The sequence below is a fragment of the Bubalus kerabau genome, chromosome 5 (assembly GCF_029407905.1).
Source record: "Bubalus kerabau isolate K-KA32 ecotype Philippines breed swamp buffalo chromosome 5, PCC_UOA_SB_1v2, whole genome shotgun sequence".
Classification (NCBI taxonomy): domain Eukaryota; kingdom Metazoa; phylum Chordata; class Mammalia; order Artiodactyla; family Bovidae; genus Bubalus; species Bubalus kerabau.
This window is the reverse complement of record NC_073628.1, coordinates 126261783-126280964: the sequence shown is the minus strand read 5'-3', so window position 1 is coordinate 126280964 and position 19182 is coordinate 126261783. Positions and strand designations below refer to the sequence as shown.

The 19182-nt window shown below is 42.0% G+C and overlaps 1 protein-coding gene, 1 long non-coding RNA gene and 1 pseudogene across 2 annotated transcripts in view; 2 read left to right on the top strand and 1 right to left on the bottom strand.

The window, feature by feature from the left end:
* Positions 1-10009: 10009 nt before the first annotated feature.
* On the bottom strand, positions 10010-10988 carry LOC129653399 (uncharacterized). Its single transcript, XR_008715099.1, has 2 exons — positions 10314-10988; positions 10010-10218 (listed from the first exon to the last, which is right to left on the bottom strand). It is a non-coding gene; the product is annotated as an uncharacterized LOC129653399 (long non-coding RNA).
* Positions 10989-11240: 252 nt separating this feature from the next.
* Positions 11241-19182, top strand: part of PPP2R5A (protein phosphatase 2 regulatory subunit B'alpha) — a 72348-nt gene continuing 64406 nt past the window's right edge. The window contains exon 1 of the mRNA XM_055583016.1: positions 11241-12182. Coding sequence (XP_055438991.1) covers positions 11999-12182 — 184 coding nt within the window. The 5' untranslated portion in view covers positions 11241-11998. The remainder of the gene's footprint in view (positions 12183-19182) is intronic.
* On the top strand, positions 18193-18293 carry LOC129654351 (uncharacterized; annotated as a pseudogene).

The window sequence follows — 19182 nt, the reverse complement described above, 5'->3', positions numbered from 1 at the left end:
TCTAACTTTCCTCCTTGATGTCACTGACAGGCTATTACTTCCTTTCTCCCCAGGAATCTAAATCAATGCATTTCCTTTGTTTTTGTTTTTGCAACCCATCTGTTCTGGCTTTTACTCTGCTGGTGCTACTTCAGTGTCACTTTTCCTGTGGGTGGACATTCTCTAAAGTGGTGCTCAAGCCTCTCTTTCTTCCTTTATCTAGCTCGCTTTAGGGAATCCTTACTCTGCTACCTGAAGGTTGGCAGTCTGTCTGCTGGTTGGATCTAACGCACATTGCAGAGAATTCTCTCCATGTCTGGGTTTCCCCTTTCATAAATGCCCAAGTATCAGCAGGAGGAGAAGGGGACGACAGAGGATGGGATAGTTGGATGGTATCGCCGACCCGATGGACATGAGTTTGAGCAAACTCCGGGAGTTGGTGATGGACAGGGAAGCCTGGCGTGCAGCAGTCCATGGGGTTACAAAGAGTCGGACATGACTGAGTGGCTGGACTGAACTGATCAGCTCAATTTTACCATTTTTAAAATACAGTGACCCCGGCCAGGGAGTTAGATGGTGCCACCCTGCATTGGAAGCGCAGAATCTTAACCACTGGACCATCTGGAAAGTCCCTGCTGAGCCCTATTTGCGAAAGCGGAGAGGGCCACTTTGTTCTTCATCCCTGACTCCCTGCCACAGCGGCTGAGCCCTGCTTCTCCTCCTGCAGCCCTTCTTCGTGTTTAGCCCTGGAGATCCCCGAGGCACACGGCAGGCTGCACATCTTTTGCCCATTTGTTTCTGTCATTCTTTTTTTTTTTTCCTTAAAGAAGAAAGAGAGGTTTGTGTTGTTTGTGTAATTTCCCTCTTTGCTCTGGCCTACTCTAGGCGGCCAGCCCAGTCTAGTCTTCATCTTTCCCTCTGTTAATATCTAGCATGTCATCACCTCTTTTTAAAAATAAAGATCCAGCTCTCCGCCTCAATGACCTTAAGAAACTCTGCTAGCTTGACGTGCCTAGCCTCAGATTCATCTTTGCGTCCCCTTTCCTTCCTTCCTCTGACACTCCTTTCGTTCCCCTGCCACAAGAGAAAACAAAGGCCTCCAGTTCAAATGGTCCACCAATTCAAATTCTTGGCACCATTTGTAATTCTTCCCTTTGAGTTGCCACCCTCCCATCCATCCAGTCTCTGGTATTTCCTTGTAATGTCTTTCATACCTGTTCTCAGGGCCATTTTTAGTTAAAGCCTGTGGTCATCAAGGAAGGGGGAATGAGGCCAGGTGGGGTGCAGTGAGTCAGGATTGTCATTTGGGAATTTTTTCAAAATACTGTAGAGCTTAAAAAATCTCCACTGGGGGCTGATACACTCTGCTTAGCACCACTCAGCCAAGTCCTTATCCTGGACACCTATCCTCACTTCCACCTAATCTCGTTGGCTTCCACTTTTCCCACCCACTGCTCTTAAAACACCTTCAGTTCAGTTCAGTTCAGTTCAGTTGCTCAGTCGTGTCCAACTCTTTACAACCCCATGAATCGCAGCACGCCAGGCCTCCCTGTCCATCACCAACTCCTGGAGTTTACTCAGACTCACGTCCATTGAGTCGGTGATGCCATCCAGCCATCTCATCCTCTGTCGTCCCCTTCTCCTCCTGCCTTCAATCTCTCCCAGTTTCAGGGTCTTTTCCAATGAGGCAGCTCTTCGCAGGAGGTGGCCAATGTATTGGAGTTTCAGCTTTAGCATCAGTCCTTCCAATGAATACCCAGGACTGATCTCCTTTAGAATGGACTGGTTGGATCTCCTTGCAGTCCAAGGGATTCTCAAGAGTCTTCTCCAACACCACAGTTCAAAAGCATTGGCTCTCATCAAATACTGTCCTGAGAGAAGTCATTAATATTTTTTCCTGGGCTTATGCCTCATCTCTTCCCCTCGAGTTGGTGCTCCCTTAGGGTTGGGACCACAATATTTACCCATAGGCTGTGTTCATAACAGGCCTCATAAATCGGTGATGGTGCTTGTTTGGTCCATAGGATGACCAGCCCTCCTGGTTTGCCCATCTGTGTGTGCAATTACACCATATTTCCTTTGGTGCATAATCCCTGCTTTGTTCTCTTAGTTGAATTTTTTTTTAATATTTATTCATTTATTTATTTATTTGGCTGTGCTAAGTCTTAGTTGCAGCATGCAGGACCTTCCATCTTTGTTGGAGCGTGTGGGATCTAGCTCCTTGACCATAGATCGAACCCCGGCTCCCTGCAATGCGAACTTGGAATCGGCCACTGGACTACCAGGGAAGTCCTCATAATTGATGTGAGCTCTCCCCACTGATGGTGAACTCCATGAAGTCAGTCTTGTGTCACTCATAGCTACCCTCTGAGCACCTGGAATAAACCAGGGACATTATAGATTAATGGATATTTTTTGAGTGAATGAATAGGAAACATTGGACACCATTATATCTCTTGATAAGCTCATTTTCCTCTAGGTAACAGTACTTCAGAGCGCCAAATTTATAAATTTTTTACAGTGCTGGGCATCTTATAGCAGTGAGATTTCAGTCCAGTCAATTAAATTTCTTTGTGAATGTCTCTATACAGACTGAATAAACAGAACTTGAATTTGCACTGATTTCTTTTTTTTAACTTTTGGATGTCACTGTGTACAAGTTTTGAAGCTTGAAATTCTTTAGATCATCTTACAACCGCAAGTAAGTAAGTGTTAGTCACTCAGTTTTGTCTGACTTTGTGTGACCCCACGGACTGTAGCCTGCCAGGCTCCTCTAGACAAGAATACTGGAGTGGGTTTGCCATTCCCTTCTCCAGGATCCACTGATTTCTACGAGAGAAGAATAGAGAACCCCAGAGATGCTAGAATATTTAAAAATTGTTCCTGGACATGACAGAAGTCACTGGAAACAAGGAGAATAGGAGAATCCTAGGACAATAGAGATGAGTGTCACACAGATGAGAGAGACCTTAATAACCTTGTTTGATCTCTTTCTGCCAGATTCATTGTATGAATAATGCCTGGTATATGGTAGGTGTCAAATTTATGAAGGTGATTAGGGTTACCCAGAGACACACACAGTTTAATAAGAAAAAAAACAACTGTGTCCTTTGGCACAGATGTCAAATCTTAGGATCTGGAAACACTGGAGAATTTCCAGTTCAATAATTCCTGAAAATCCTGTAATATTACTAGTATTGCTTCTTCAAAGCATAGACATCACCTGATACTAAGGATATAAGGTTAATTTCTTAGATTTTCAGACTGACTATTTTTTGGAAGTTTGAGCCAAAGTAGCAAGCCAGTAAGAGAGAACACATTGCTGGCATGCAGCCACTAGATATTTTAAGACAGACACTGCTTCAAAACTTACTATATGCTTCCTCCAGGCAGATGAAAGAAGAAGATCAGTTACAGGTTTGTATAAAATCTGCATATGAGTGGAACAGTCAGTAGCCATATAGTGTTTTTTATGGGCTTCCCAGGTAGTGCAGTGGTAAAAAAAAAAAAAAAAAAAAAAAAATCCACTTGCCAATGCAGGAGACGCTGGAGACAGAGACATGAGTTTCATCCCTGGGTCAGGAAGATCCCCTAGAGAAGGAAGTTGCTACCCACTCCAGTATTCTTGCCTGGAAAATTCCATGGACAGAGGAGCCTGGAGGGCTACAGTCCATGGGGTCACAAAGAGTCGGACAGGACTGAACAAGAATGACAACAGTATTTTTATAATTACTGTGCTGCGAAATACAGCCAGAGAGCAGTCCTGTTTTGAATTTAATCTGCTTTTTTTTTCTTTTTGCCCATTCACCTCCAGGTCAAATTCTGACTCAAGGTGTGGTATAATATATTCTTATGCTGAAATGGATTTTTTTTTTTTGGTAACATGTTGTGTGAAATAAATAAATTCATTGACTGAGATATTGAAATCTTTTTTCTCAGTTCCCTGACCAGGAATTGAACCCAGGCCCATGGCAGTGAAAACCCAGAATCCTAACAACTAAACCACCAGGGAACTCCCTGGAAATCTTTTTAGTAATGAAGAAAGGTGGGTAAATTAGTTTCTTTAATGGCAAGTATTCTTCTCTGTTGTTTTTGTCCTTATCCACATAAAATTTCTGTTTTGTTTCAAGAATCACTTCAAACATTACTCTTTCTATTACATTTTATCTGACCCTCTTTGCAAACCAAATTTGCTCTTCTTTCCACTGTGTTTACACAGCGCTGTAAGGAACACTTAAGTTATACTCTGATCATTTGTTTGTGCTATCCCTCCTCACTAAATTGAAAGGTCCATGCTTCATTTATCTTTTCATTTCTAGCATCTGGCATATTGCCTGCCACATGGATGGCACTTGAAAAATACTTGCAGGGTTGATTTAAAGAGTGGCGAGTTCACCAAAATCAGTCTTTTAAACCCCACTCTGCAAGGACGAAAGGATATGGCATGAGCTGAGTTCCTTCAAACTATTCTAGTTCCTCATCTAGTACACAGGTAAAGCATTGCCCACATCAGGGGTTATCCAATATTTTCGACTCAGCCCATTTAGATGGGGCAAAAGACCTCACAGCTATGGGAAAAAGATTCAGAGATCATCATTAAGTATAAGTGTACCAGCAAATGTTTTGGGGGAATTAGTAATACCTCTGCTGTACCAACAGTTCACATTCACTCCTTCTGCAAGTCCTATGTAATCCTCCGCTAAGATAAATCTCTAATCTAACCATCTCTACAGCCACTGACCTTGTCTGAGTTCTTGGTTGACCAACACATCAGCCTGTACAATAGCCCACAACAAACTTATTTAATAATGACAAGCTTAACTGAAAGCAATTTATAATTGAAAGCAAAAATGGCATCAACTGAAAACCATGACCACCGATCTTGCCCTGTTGACAAAGGATCCTTCCTGAAAATTGCCGAAATTCCAATTGTCTCAACGTGCACTTGTGTTTGAACAGTGGCCAGAAAGACAACACAAAATCAGAGTTCTTGGAAAAAGTCTAAAAAGTGCTGAATTTAGTTTATGAAAACCAAGTGCCAAAAATCTTTGACCACTTGGAGAGTAAGTTATTAGTCAGAAGATCTCATTGTATACAGAAACAAAAGTCTCCTGTAAGTCCTGAAAAAAAAAAAAAAAAGGACTTTCCAGTTTGGATCAGTTTGAGGTCTGTGAAGAGGACTTTCTTGGTCTACCTGGGGTCAGGTAACAACTTGATCTGATTAGCATCTAAGGGCCCTTCAAATTTCATATTTTATTGATTCATAGCATGCATATATAATATCTGTAACATGAGTGAATTAATAAAATAATGAAAGAATGAATGCATGCTACTGCTACTGCTAAGTCACTTCAGTCGTGTCCGACTCTGGGCGACCCCATAGACGGCAGCCCACCAGGCTCTGCCGTCCCTGGGATTCTCCAGGCAAGAACACGGGAGTGGGTTGCCATTTCCTTCTCCAATGCATGAAAGTGAAAAGTGAAAGGGAAGTTGCTCAGGCGTGTCCAACTCTGAGCGACCCCATGGACTGCAGCCTACCAGGCTCCTCCATCCATGGGATTTTCCAGGCAAGAGTACTGGAGTGGGTTGCCATTGCCTTCTCTGAATGAATGCATAGGTATGAGTAAATCTGTACGAACTTTGGAAGCTTCACTGAAGTATAGAGCAGTGGTTTTCAAACTTCTTCAGTGATGTGTGCTCAGTTGCTCAGTCGTGTCCAACTCTGCAAGTCCATGAACTGTAGTCCTCCAGGCTCCGCTGTCCATGGAATTTTCCTGGCAAGAATATTGGAGCAGATTGCCATTTCCTACTCCATCTTCAGTGATGAAATACCTATAACTCATGTAGCTTTTGGTGGAGCCTCTAAAAATGTTAATTTATTAAATCTTAAGAGAGTAAACTGATTCTATCTCTAGAAGCACATAAAAGAATCTGATAGCATTGATTGCCTCCCAGGAAGAGAATTTTACATAATTTAAATGTACTTAAATAAGAAGGAATGACATATTAAAAATTAATGTTTTATGATACTATCTTGATTTAGATTCAAGTACAGTAATGCAGTTGTAAGAATCAAAATTCTAAGAAAGGTACAAGGGAAAAATCTTAATTTGTTTCTGTAAATTGGGAAAAGATCACTACTATTTGATTTTCAGATAAAGCATATTTGTTTGGTGTTCTATAGGAGTACCATTTGAGAATCATGGTTCTTAAGGAAAGAGAAATATTGGCAGCCAAAACTTTGCTTGGACATGCTGTAGAGAATTTCACAGTGATGTGAACATAATACTGTCTCTGATGCACTCTTTAAAAAAATTTCTTCTAGTATTCTTGAAATTTAAAGCATAAATAATATGCTTAGCCATCAGAGTTGCTGGAATGTTTTTTCCGCTGATGCACACTTTAAACCATTAAAAGATCATGACTTTGCTGTTGTAGGCATTGTCATCTTACTCAGTTAAGTCGCTCAGTCATGTCCGACTGTTTGCAACCCCATAGATTGCAGCACAGCAGGCTTTCCTGTCCATCACCAACTCCCAGAGCTTGCTCAAACTCATGTCCATTGAGTCGGTGATGCCATCCAACCATCTTATCCTCTGTCATCTCCTGCCTTCAATCTTCCATCATCAAGGTCTTTTCCAGTGAGTCAGTTCTTTGCATCAGGTAAACAAAGTATTGGAGCTTCAGCTTCAGCATCAGTCCTTCCAATGAATATTCAGGACTGATTTCCTTTAGGATTGACTGGTTTGATCTCCTTGCTAATTTTCCCCAGCAAGCTAGTCATTGTGAATAAAATAATGAAATCAGTAAAGAAATCAAGTCATGTGAGGATAAAGTAAAGCAAAGAATTTGACAGGGATGAAGTCTTGGCCTCTGACTTTTATATGGGTCTTCACATATGGAAAAAAACAGGAGTTCTACAGCATGGAATCATCACTGACACTCATCCTTCTCAGGGGTACAAACAGTTCAGCACTGAGATTGTGGTTTTCTGTTAGATGATTCTTAGTGACCAAATCTGTTTATGACTCAGATACCTTATTCACTTAAGACAGTGCATGGAAAAGAAATGATTAATATCATGCACATGATAATTTTATGGGCATACATATATTCATAAAATTATCAAGTGCATGATATTCACTTTTCCAAGTGTTCGTTTTATGTATCATATTTAAAACTCATGCCAATATTGTAAAGAAGTCTGGTTACTTTTTTTTTTTTTTTCTGATATACAAATGTGGAAACCAAGCCTCTGAGAGGGTAAGTGACTTGATGGGACCATATTGTAATTAATAAAGTCAGGCCTTTTGAGTCTTTGGCTATAGCCCTTTCCATCCCACCCAAAATGTTTGGTAACTTGAATCTAGAATGCCATCTTGCTCTCTTCTTTGATTTTGACTCACACTTTCTTTAAAATATTTCTCAAAATTCTTCTCCAAGAGGCTGTTTCAGAAAACCCAGACAGTTTTGCTGGTTCCAAGCCTCCCAAGAATTTGTTTCCAGTATCTATTTTCTATCTGTTCTATTCAGCCTCTATTTTCCATTATTTATTACATCATATTCCAGTATGAATTTTACCTTTGTTGGTGTGCTTTCTGCTATTTATTTCCCCTTCTTAGCCTATGCAAATTCTCTTTATTACAAATTCTGGACATTTAAGATCTATTTTAAATAACATCCAGGTGACTGGAGAATAGAGTTTCAAACATTCATGTGCGTAAGAATGACCTAGGAAACTTATTAAAAATATATTTCTCAGGGGACTTCCTTGGCAGTCCAGTAGTTAAGACTCTGTGCTTCCAATGCAGGGCACGCAGGTTCAATCTCTGCTTGGGGAACTAAGATCCCACATGCTATGCCATGTGGCAAAAAAAGATATTTCAGTACTTTTCCCATTGGTTCTGATTCTGTGTGTCTGGGAGAATTCTGTGTGTCAGGCCCAGCAATCTGCATTTTACACAAATACCCCAGAGGATTCTTATGCAAGTAATCCAATGACTATACTTTTAGAAACCCTGTTCTTGAGAATAAAAAATTAGATTGGTACATACTGCATATTTATACTTTGTTCAGTAAGAGATACAAAGGTATAACTGAGTCCTTACTCTTTTTTTATTAATTTCTTTTTGGCTGTGCTGGGTCTTCATTGCTGCACGCAGGCTTCCGCTAGCTGCAGAAAGTGGGGGCTACTCTCTAGTTGCAGTGTTTGGGCTTCTTACTGAGGTGGCTTCTCTTGTGGCAGAGCATAGGCTCCAGGCTCGTGGGCTCAGTTATAGTGGTATCCAGGCTTAGTTGCTGTAGGATCTTCCTGGACCAGGGGTCGAACCTATGTCCCCTGCACTGGCAGGCAGATTGTTTACCAGTGGACCACCAGGAGGTCCCTTACTCTTTCAATGTTTACAAACAGCTGGAGAAGAAAGAGCATAGCACCTGCAATCTCTGACCTTATATGAGGACAGACTCTGTGAGTGGTGTAGGTGATAAATGCTCTGTGCTTTGTTGCTCAGTCACGTCCGACTCTTTGCGACCCCATGGACTGTAGCCTGCCAGGCTCCTCTGTTCATGGAGATTCTCCAAGCATGACTACTGGAGTGGGTGGCCATGTTCTCCTCCAGGGCATCTTCCTAACCCAGGGATCGAACCCAGGTCCATCAAAGGCTGTTCTTTACCATCTGAGTCACCAGGGAAGCCCCAATAAATGCTTTAGGAATTCAAAGAAGAAAGGCATCACTTTGAGCCAGATTAACATGAAAGGCTTCAGGAAAGATAGGGGTTGAGCTAAGATTTGAAGAAAAGATGGGCCTAAAAAATATAGGGGCAGGGGAGGGGATTATTTCAAGATGTTAGAGCTAGTGATGGTCAAGGAAGCTGCTTTTAGGATATCAGTATGTGGAATGAGGCGTCTAAATTGAAAAAAGAATTTGTGTAGAGACATGGCACAATTTATGCCTGGAAAGACATCCACGAGTTAGAATGAGGAGAACCTGGAATTGGGACTTTATTCCATAGGTACTGGATGGTTCTTCACACATGCCAATAAATAAAATGTGGCATTTAAAAAGACTTATCTGGCAGTGAGTTTGAAAGCCCTGAACTATATTTGGGGATCGGTTAAGCAAATTGTAAGGAAAGCTTGGTTTGAACGTTTGTTGAGGTAGATTCAACACAGTCTGGAACTTGATTGGATGAGAAAGAGAAAGATGTCTAAGACACTGCTGAAGTTTGAACCTCCTTGACTAGGATGCTTGTGTACAATTTCACTACTCAGTGAATTTAAGGAGGGAAATATTTTAAGGTAGCATTTGATTCTAGATCTAGAATTCAACTTCCTACCACCTTCTTTACCTGTGGATCAGGTAATGTTGCTTAAATATATGGCAGCTATTTTTAGCATGTCGAAAAAAAAAAAAATCTGGGGCTCGAGGAAGAGAAATAGAGATTGCGGTCCACTAAGCCAAAGACGGTTACTCCTTGGAAGAAAAGTTATGACCAACCTAGATAGTATATTGAAAAGCAGAGACATTACTTTGCCAACAAAGGTCCGCCTAGTCAAGGCTATGGTTATTCCAGTGGTCATGTATGGATGTGAGAGTTGGACTGTGAAGAAAGCTGAGCGCTGAAGAATTGATGCTTTTGAACTGTGGTGTTGGAGAAGACTCTTGAGAGTCCCTTGGACTGCAAGGAGATCCAACCAGTCCATTCTGAAGGAGATCAGCCCTGGGATTTCTTTGGAAGGAATGATGCTAAAGCTGAAACTCCAGTACTTTGGCCACCTCATGCGAAGAGCTGACTCAATGGAAAAGACTGTGATGCTGGGAGGGATTGGGGGCAGGAGGAGAAGGGGACGACAGAGGATGATATGGCTGGATGACATCACCGACTCGATGGAGGTGAGTCTGAGTGAACTCCGGGAGTTGGTGATGGACAGGGAGGCCTGGCGTGCTGCGATTCATGGGGTCGCAAAGAGTCGGACACGACTGAGCGACCGAACTGACTGACTGACTGAAGCCAAAGACAAGACAAGCTGTGCAGTTTACTTATTTTTATTAGGCATCATTATACAGAAAGCACCGGACAAAAAACTAAGATGACCAGCATTTCCGGTCTTTAAGAAGTTTAAAATCTGGATGGAACCTGTAAGAGATCCTAGTAAGAGTAAACGGCCAGTCCTCAAATCTACAAACTTCTGATCAGCGAATTCATACTTGTCCTGTGGAAGCAGTTCAAGGTCTCCAGCTGAAAAAGGGAAAATTAATAGGATGTTAAATGGGCAATGAGAAACTTCTTCTTGGAGGATGTGGATTTGGGAAAGGCTTTCAAGTAGTAGGCACCAGACAGTCCGAACTCGCGGTAAAACAGCTCTCAGGAACGCGTTGCCAGAACCTTCAGAGAACTGTAAATTTATCCGGTAACTTCCAGTTCAGTTCAGTCGCTCAGTCGTGCCCGACTCTTTGCGACCCCATAAATCGCAGCACGCCAGGCCTCCCTGTCCATCACCAACTCCCGGAGTAACTTCCAAGTGCGCGGCTTAGGGCCAGAGAGGCTCCAAAGCCCGCCCAGAGTCCAGCATCTCGCTCCCATTGGACAAGCTCATTTCCTCGCCTTCCTCCGCGGGGCGACTTCAGCCATCAATCACACGGCTTGTTGCTCCACCCCTTTCCAGTGACGTAACACTCGGCACGCCTTCTCGCTCCAGCCCTCCAGTCGCTGAAGCGACTCCCCACCAGTCGCTTCAGCTCCTTATTGGCTAGCAGAGAGGGGAGGAAAGGGTACGGGTCTTCTCTTTTGCTCTCTAAACTCCCTCGTCTAGTTTCCCGGTCTCCTCATAGGCTGTTCACGAACCCATAGTCTTGAGCTGTCGCGCAGACGTGCACATACTCTCACTGCCCCTCAAGCCTTCGAGAGTTACGCGGTTCTGACGTGAGAGGGGCACGCCGCTAAACCGTCTTCACTTACGATTGGCTGTGGCCGAGGTCCGTCACGTAACCACGCCTCCTCCCTCCGCCCAACCTCCCAATTTGATAAGACCTTGCAGGAGGCCACGCCTCAGCCCGTTGGACCGCTTCGCCCTGCGATTGGCTAAGGGAGCTGGCATGCTTTCCCACCCCCCACCCCGCAACTCCTTACCGAGCTTCCGAGAGGCTAGCCGGACCCCGCGGAAGTTGTCAGTCAATCTCCTCCCTCCCCATCCCCCGCGAGGCCCCGCCCCCGGGCCGCGCGCCCCCAACGCGCGCGCGCACACGCACTCGCACTCCCCCTGCCGCCGCCCGCCCCTCGCCTCTCCCAGCACCTTCTCAAGTTGTAGCGGCCGCTCGCCAGGGGTTCTCTGTGGGCGGCGGAAGGGCGCGTGGGGGAGGGGGTCCGGACCGCTGGGCGCTTCGAGGAGCGAGTTTGTGAGTGTGTGTGTCTGTGTGTATGCGCGCGCGCGGGCGCGTGCCCAGGGCCGGGGCGGCGGGTCACCGCCCCGGGAGATGAGGGGTCGGCGCTGACAGGGAAGAGCGCCGGCGGTGGAGACAGCGGCTCGGAGGGGCCCAGTGATGGCAGCGCCTCGGGAGGAGGCTCGAGACAGGGCGGGCTGCCCTGGCAGCGGCCACTGAGGTGCTGGCGGGCCGGCCGCCCGGGGACCCGGGCCGTCAGGGACGAGAGGCGCGTTCGACGTCCGCACCCTCGCGCCCTCGCCTCAGTTGTCTGAACTTCGGGCTCCTGTCCACCCGCCCTAGGAACTCGGGAGTCAACAACTTCTTCACACACCACCCCCTCTCCGCCCCCGCCAGCCCCGGGGAGCTCGCCGAGCGGCGGGGACCGGGAACCTCCGGCCCTGAGATGTGGCCGTGAGGCGTCGGCGGGCGGCGAGAAGAGAGCTCGGCGGGCGCCCGGGAGCAGGAGGGCGGTGCGGCTGGGGGGCACGGGGCGGAGGGGCGCGAGCTCCTCGGCGCCTCTCCCCCGCCTCCTCCTCCTGGCGCTGCCCGTTCCGTGCAAGCCGCAGCGGGAGCTGCCAAGCGCCAGGGCCGCGGAGATGTCGTCGTCGTCGCCGCCGCCGGCGGGGGCTGCCAGCGCCGCCATCTCGGCCGCCGAGAAAGTGGACGGCTTCACCCGGAAATCGGTGCGCAAGGCGCAGAGGCAGAAGCGCTCGCAGGGCTCGTCGCAGTTCCGCAGCCAGTGCAGCCAGCCAGAGCTGCACCCCTTGCCCCAACTCAAAGGTAGGTAACCTCCGAGGGCGCAGCCCGGGGAAGAACGCGCGGGTTCTCCTCGGCGCCGCCGGAGCCTTTGCTTTCTCGGGCGCGGGGGTGGGGGGTTCCTTCTGTCCACCTGGGGCTCGCGTTCCCCAACTTTCCTTGGCGTCCTCCCACCGTCTTTATGATTCAGACAGGTTTGATGTTAAAAGAGTCGTGCTTTTTCTCCCCCCTCACTTATCTGGGTTCACTTTAACTCTTCCCTTCTTGGAGGAGGCCAGCACCCCTCCCTCCCCACCTGCGCGCTCGGGTTCCTGCCCTTGGGATTGCAACTCTCCAGCTGAGTCTGGAGGGGTAGACTTTTTCTTATTTCAGTCTTCCTCGAGTCTTGCCCTTCCCCATCTTGTTGTAACAACCTGTCTTACGTTCCGACCTTCACTTTTCTGAGACCTGCCTCCTCTTTTCGGCCTCTCTTAGTTAAGCTTTTGCTTTTCCAATTATAAAGCGTCTTTGCGCACACTATAACTTTTACTTCCCTTTGATCTTTCCAAAGAGTCTTAGGACCAGAAATCCTAATGCGTACACCGGTTAAGAGTTACCTGCCTTTACCTGCCTTTAGATTGATTTATAAAGAAAAAGCCTAAAAATCTGACCAGGGTAGTGTCTTACTTACTGAGTCATTAGATTTAAATGTTACTCTTTAGCCCAAAGAATGAAAAGATTTAAAATATTGTCTGAATATTTGCAATGAAATGGGAACTTAGTTCGCCAAGCAGTGATTCCAGGGACTCTGTAGGTTTGTACAGTAATTCAAATTGGTGTCCGTGCCTAACGCCTTACAAGAGAACTTGGCACTCCTTCTGGCTCACTTACTTTTCCCACTAGGTTTAGAGGATTGAAAAAAAAAAAAAGAAAAGAAATTGGTTCCTGACGTTCTGGTTTATTTTTTGTGTGTGGATTTCTACCTTTTAATTTTATAATTTTAACGTCTTTGCTTTTTATGAGATAAACATTGTCATGGAACAAGATGATAATGGTCCTAAACATTTGAATTTTTTTTTTCCTACAAAAGAAACCTGATAGAAATCTAGATCATCTGTTTTGCAGGATCAGGAAATGAAAGTTTCTGTATCGAAATAGATAATGTTCAGGAGGTTTTTCGATCAATTTCAAAGAGCTCCAGCATCCGGTTCAAGGCCAGCCTGGTTCTGATTTGTCTTTAGGCCTAGGAATCCAGTCTTAGTTTGGCCAGGAGTCTAAAGAAAACCCCAGATCAAATCACAGTTGACCTGCAGTAACTTTGGAGCCCCATTCACATCCTACACTACTATCGTGCTTCTTGGGGTTCTTCTAAGCATCCCACCACCAGAATCACACTGGCTTTTGAAAGAAAGTTTTATTTAAGATGAGTAGCCTGTGGTACTGCGTTTATCATTTGCTCTTTAGTATACAAAAATTGTTCAGACATAGGCATCATAGCCTACAGTAGACCACGAATGGTAGATGTTGCCAAGACTTTAATTCTTGAGTGATGTCATAGCTATAAAACAATATTATCTTACTTGTTAGGACATTGAACTGCTATTCATGAATTTTAAATTTTAAACTTAACTAAAACATTGTAGTTATTTTTACATTATTGGGTTTTTTCCCCATTAAATTGGCAAATTATTTTTGCAGTTTGAAGGTTTGGTGCTAGTGTTAGTGTCTTTCTTTCATATGTCTTTACTTTGCTTTTCAGAGAGATATTGTGGTTCTTTATATTGTCTTTTTCATTTTTTATCAATTTTTATTAGAGTATAGTTGCTTTACAATATTGTGTTAGTTTCTACTGTACAACAAAGTGAATCAGTTCTACATGTATCGTCTGTTTTTTAGATTTCCTTCCCATTTAGATCACCACAAAGTACTGAGTAGAATTCCCTGTGGGTTCTCATTATCTGTTTTATACATAGTAGTGCATATATGTCATTCCCAATCTCCCAGTTCATCCCACCACCCTCTTCCCTGCTTGGTGTCCATATGTTTGTTCTGTATCTCTATTTCTGCTTTGCAAATAAGTTTATCTTATATTGTCCTTTTATATATAATATTTTATATTTAATAAAAGTAATTAAATATTAAACATATATTGATAGTTACTTCAAGCCAGAAGATGCAACTTTAATATATTTTGCTTTTAAAAGCCTAGCAAAAACATACAGTCAGTAATCATCTAAGTTATATGGTGTATATAGTTCAACAAGTTGAAGATGCCATTAAATGTTTTATTTATAGTATTTTGCTCACTAGTAGAGAAAAAAAATTAAATTTTAGATTTAATCTATGTTTTTCACATTAAAATATAGTACTCTTTATAAGGAAATTTATGTATTCAGGATAAATTTATGTAAATTTAATTGAGGAATAAGATTCTTACTTAGATTACCCACTATTAGGAAAAATGACTTTTACTCCCGATGCCAAAATGCTTGAAAAGTGGTTTTTTAAAAATTTAGTTGCTTCACTTAGAACTTTGGCAGTGTCCTTGATACCACATGTTGTGTGCTTTTTCTGTCAGTAGTAGTTTTTTCCATTTGTGGCCTTAACAAAAACCAGTGGAAAGCCCTGTAATGTGTGTATGAAAGAGAATTTTTCTTCCTGCTCTGAAATACCATCTTACAGTGGAGTGATTCAGATATCTGTGGGCATCCAAGATCTTTTCAGTGTTTATACCAACCTGCTTATGTTATACTTTGTCCACATGGATCTGAGCTGGAAAGGTGCCAGCTGTTTTCCTCAAAGCATACTGTGGGTAAAGATTAACAAAATAATCCCACTTTTTCATCTAAAGAAGTTTATTTGTGCAGAATAAGTAAGTGGGTTGCAGAATTTTAATGGTAAAAATGTTCAGAGAAAATAATGTTTTATTGGAGAAAGTATTTTAAAAACAAGCCTTGTTAAAAGGAGTTTTTAAAAATGAGAAACTGTTATATAGGCCCTCAATCTGCCTTGTATAGCTTAAAAACAATTTTTTTTCCAAAACACTTGAAATTTGTTACGTTAGTTCTGTACGGTCTTCTGACTAAGTATGAGAAAATAAATGTAGGGACAGTCTATCAATCATTTCTCTGTATTTATATTTACATTAGTATTGTACTTAATTTTCCTACTTTAAACTTTTCCTCTAGTAACCAACAGTTAGGAAACTTACAACTTAAAAAAAAAAAATAACCTGTTAATGGGAAGTTTTTCTGTCTGTTTGACCTGTTTTGTGTCTCTGAAAGAATTGGTTTGGTAGAATAATAGATGTTACACAGTTATATAATGGCATTTATTAATTATTTTATATTTTTCTTTACATTTTAAAATTATAAGAACAATATCGATCATAATTGAAATAAGTGAAACAGTCCAGAAGGTTGTGTAATATCTAATCCCAGGTATCTGTTTCTTTTTCACACCTACTGAGGTAATGTTGTGGGAGAATCCACTACCCTGTATTTTTACAAAAATTACATATCATTGTGTCATCCCAGCAGCTCTGTGCAAGACCGATATTATTCCCAGATGTGACGTTGAGACTTAGAGAGCTTAGTTTCAGGCCTGTGATTATTTCTCTGGATGGCAGTTGACACTGGTACCCAGGTTAAATGATTAGAGTGTATTTGCTGTTAACCTGCTTTATGAACATTGGAGCAGGATGATAATCGAGTTGGGTCATTGGGGTCAGCCCTGGGTCAAAGGTAAAAGTTTAATCTTTCTGAGTTGCTATCCTTATCTGTAAAATGGGGATAAAACCTTCTATCTCCCTAGGATTGTGGGGCTTATGTGAAATAATGTAATTGGTGCCTAAAAATAGACAAAGAATATTAGTTCCCATTCTCTTTGATATTTGAAAATCCAAATTAAAAGTATTTTTTAAATGAAGGGTTCACATAAATAGTAAAACTTTCCCAGTGTAAAGTATAAATTATTTATAATCAGATCTCAGATATGATCTATGTGCACTGAGGTGAAGCATCAGCATAAGTGTGGATATGGAAATAGGGTAGAATGACTTTTTAAATGTTGAATGCTATAGTTAGAAGTTTTTTTTATCAAGCAAAGAAATTGAATTAACTAGTAGAATTATATAGGTGTGCGTCTCTCATAGGAGACAGACCGTAAATGGCAAAGAACAGAATGAAACTGGCGTTGAGATTAAAGTCCCCTTCAGATGAGGTAAAGCATTTCCCAAATTTCCTCAGTTTCTTGGTTGTTATATTCTTAGAGGTTTGATCCTCCTGGAGGTATCGAGGCTTGTAATAGTGGTGTTCATCTGAAGTGTTCCCTTGTCTTTAGGGAACACTTTTTTTTGTTTGTTTTTCCTGATATATGTGGTCGCAAAGAGTCGGACATGACTGAGCAACTGAACTGATGTGGTCTTTTGGGTATCTGGTACAAGAATACTGACATGATTTGAAATTTCCTAACCAGTGACTTTTTTTGTGCTGGTGAGGAACACTACTCACTCAACTTTTAAGGTTTATAGATTTTTTTTCCCCAAGGTTAATTTCATTCATCTAAACCCAAAACCCATTTTAGTAATTGGGATAGCATTAAAGGAGAGTTGAAATTCCCCTGAATATGTTAAAAATGTGTTTACAAAGGAATGTATAACGTTTTAGTCATTTTACAGCTATCTTCTGGCAGTATTAATAATACCATATTTCTTGTAGTCAACCTATATTTTAATTTTTAAAAACTTTTAGGATATACCTCTAGAGAAATTAATATAGTGTCATTGTTGGCCTTCACATGAAGGAAAAACTTTTCCATTTAAGTCTTAATTTAACATTTTCAGAATTCCTGTTTAGGGTCAGACTTCTTTTTCCCCCAGTTTTATTACCTCCTCTGATTCTTAATTGAACTTTGGATCCTTTTATGAAGTGCCTGTAAAGTAAGACTCAAGTTAAATGTGCTTTAGTAAAATAGTATGATCACTGGGACAGAGTACTGTCCTGTAAATAGACTGAAGTTGTCTTCCTGCATTATTGATGATTCACAGTCACTTTGGGCTGGTTGGTTAACCCTTCTGAACTTCAGTTAATCATTTTTACTTGTAAGAATAGTATTTTCCCTTGAAACAGTCTTAAAGATGAATTAGTCTTTAGTGAGTTAAAGACTTTGGATGACAAAGACAGGTTTATCAACAAAAATGATACATTTGGGAAATAACAGATTTTTGAATATTCTTTGAATTTTAACTTTTTAAAAATTGTAAAAAGTCGGGGATGAAGACTAGCTTATTTTTATTTATATGTGTTTAGCAGGGTTGTCAACCCTGGCTGTGCTCTTAGTTTTAAAAAACATCAGTGCCTGGGTCTTACCCTCAAGTGACTCCAAATAAATTGGTCTAATGTAGGTTGCAGGCATTTGTATTTTTGAAAGCTCCCAGAATGATTCTGATATGCAGCCAGGGTTGAGAATCACTGGTTTGACATTATGTATTGATTTAATTCATTAATTGAGACTTTGTCCTTTTCTCTAGATTCTCATGGCTCATTACCCAGCCTGTTAACATTTCCTGCCCTTACTTCACCTGCTGCTATTTACTTTTCACTCTTAACTTTGCTGCCCCCTATGGCTAATCAGCTACTTTCCTGAAGAGGGAGAATGCTGTTGGATTCTGGAGTTTTAGGTGTGATCTTTTGTATTTTGTTGTAGTTAGCGTAATTAAAACTCCGCTGTTATCCTTTGATACAAGGTGATCAGGTTTGTTTTTTTTTCTGTAATTTTTGGAGCTGTGGCTGAGCTGTCAAGCAGAAGTGAGAACATAAGAAAGCAGTTTGCCTAGTTTTAATCCCATCATCCAGGGTAACATAATCCCAACCAATCTGGAATGTAAAACTATTTGCTGTATGTTCACAGCATTGTTCCACCTCTTGAAGATTTAGAACTAATATAACTACTGTATAAATTGACTACTAGGTGTTGAACAAATGAGATATTGTTGATCATAACTGTGTTTTTGGTAACGCCTTATATTTATTTAGCATCAAGTAATGTTTTTCTTGTGGTTGCCTTGGCAGCACATATACTAAAATTGGAACTATAGAAGATTAGCATGGCTTCTGCACAAGGATGACACATATTTGTGAAGCATTTCAGAATTTTGCAGAATAAACAGAGCATTTGGGGCAGGGGGAGAGAGAAAGAAATTTTTTCTTCAGAGGGTTTTCACATCTATTCTCTAAACCTTGACCATAGTCTTTAACTGAAGGTAGGGCAGCAATGACCTGGGGCCATTTACATTTTATAACCGTCTCTTGTCGTTGGCCTTTCTGCCAGCCAGTTTGAACAGTACCCGTGTTTGTTGATTTGTTGTTTTGAGTCAGTTTCAGTCGTTATGTAGTCCTCTCTGCAGAATGAGATGGTAAGATTTTTGTGAAAGCAGAAGTCACCTGTGTTTTCATATCCTGTTATAGGACCAAAATACAGTGTTCTGTGCATAACAAGTGTGATCATGTAGACAGTCACTGTTTTGATTAAGAAATTACCTGTTAGCCCTCCCTTTACACCTTTATTCAGGGTTTTTTAAAGTAAATTAATTTTGGGGTTTTAATACCATGGTAAATAGGAGATACAGTTTTGAAACAGATGATTGTTTGCTCCTGTATTTGGGGCTTTGCCAGTGACTGGTGTGACATGTAACATTATTGCTAGGGAAGGTATTGTGTAAGATCTGTGTAGAAAAGTAATACTGTGTTGACGTCCAGATGTGGACAGCTGTATTTCAGATAAACTGAAATAACTAATTTCCAGTAATTTCTAAATTTAAGGTTCAGTCTTTATTTATAAGGACCTTGAAGGAGATGAAAGGAACAGATTTTAAATATATAATTACTTGTAGTGCATTATTATGTAACAGGTAACCCACGTGATGTACCAAAAGAGTTTTACACGACAGGCTACGTTTATGTGAAATAAGCTGTACTTGTCTGAGCAGGATATTCACTAATAAGCAGTTTCAGACCACTTTTTATGTATATGTTTTTGAACTCTT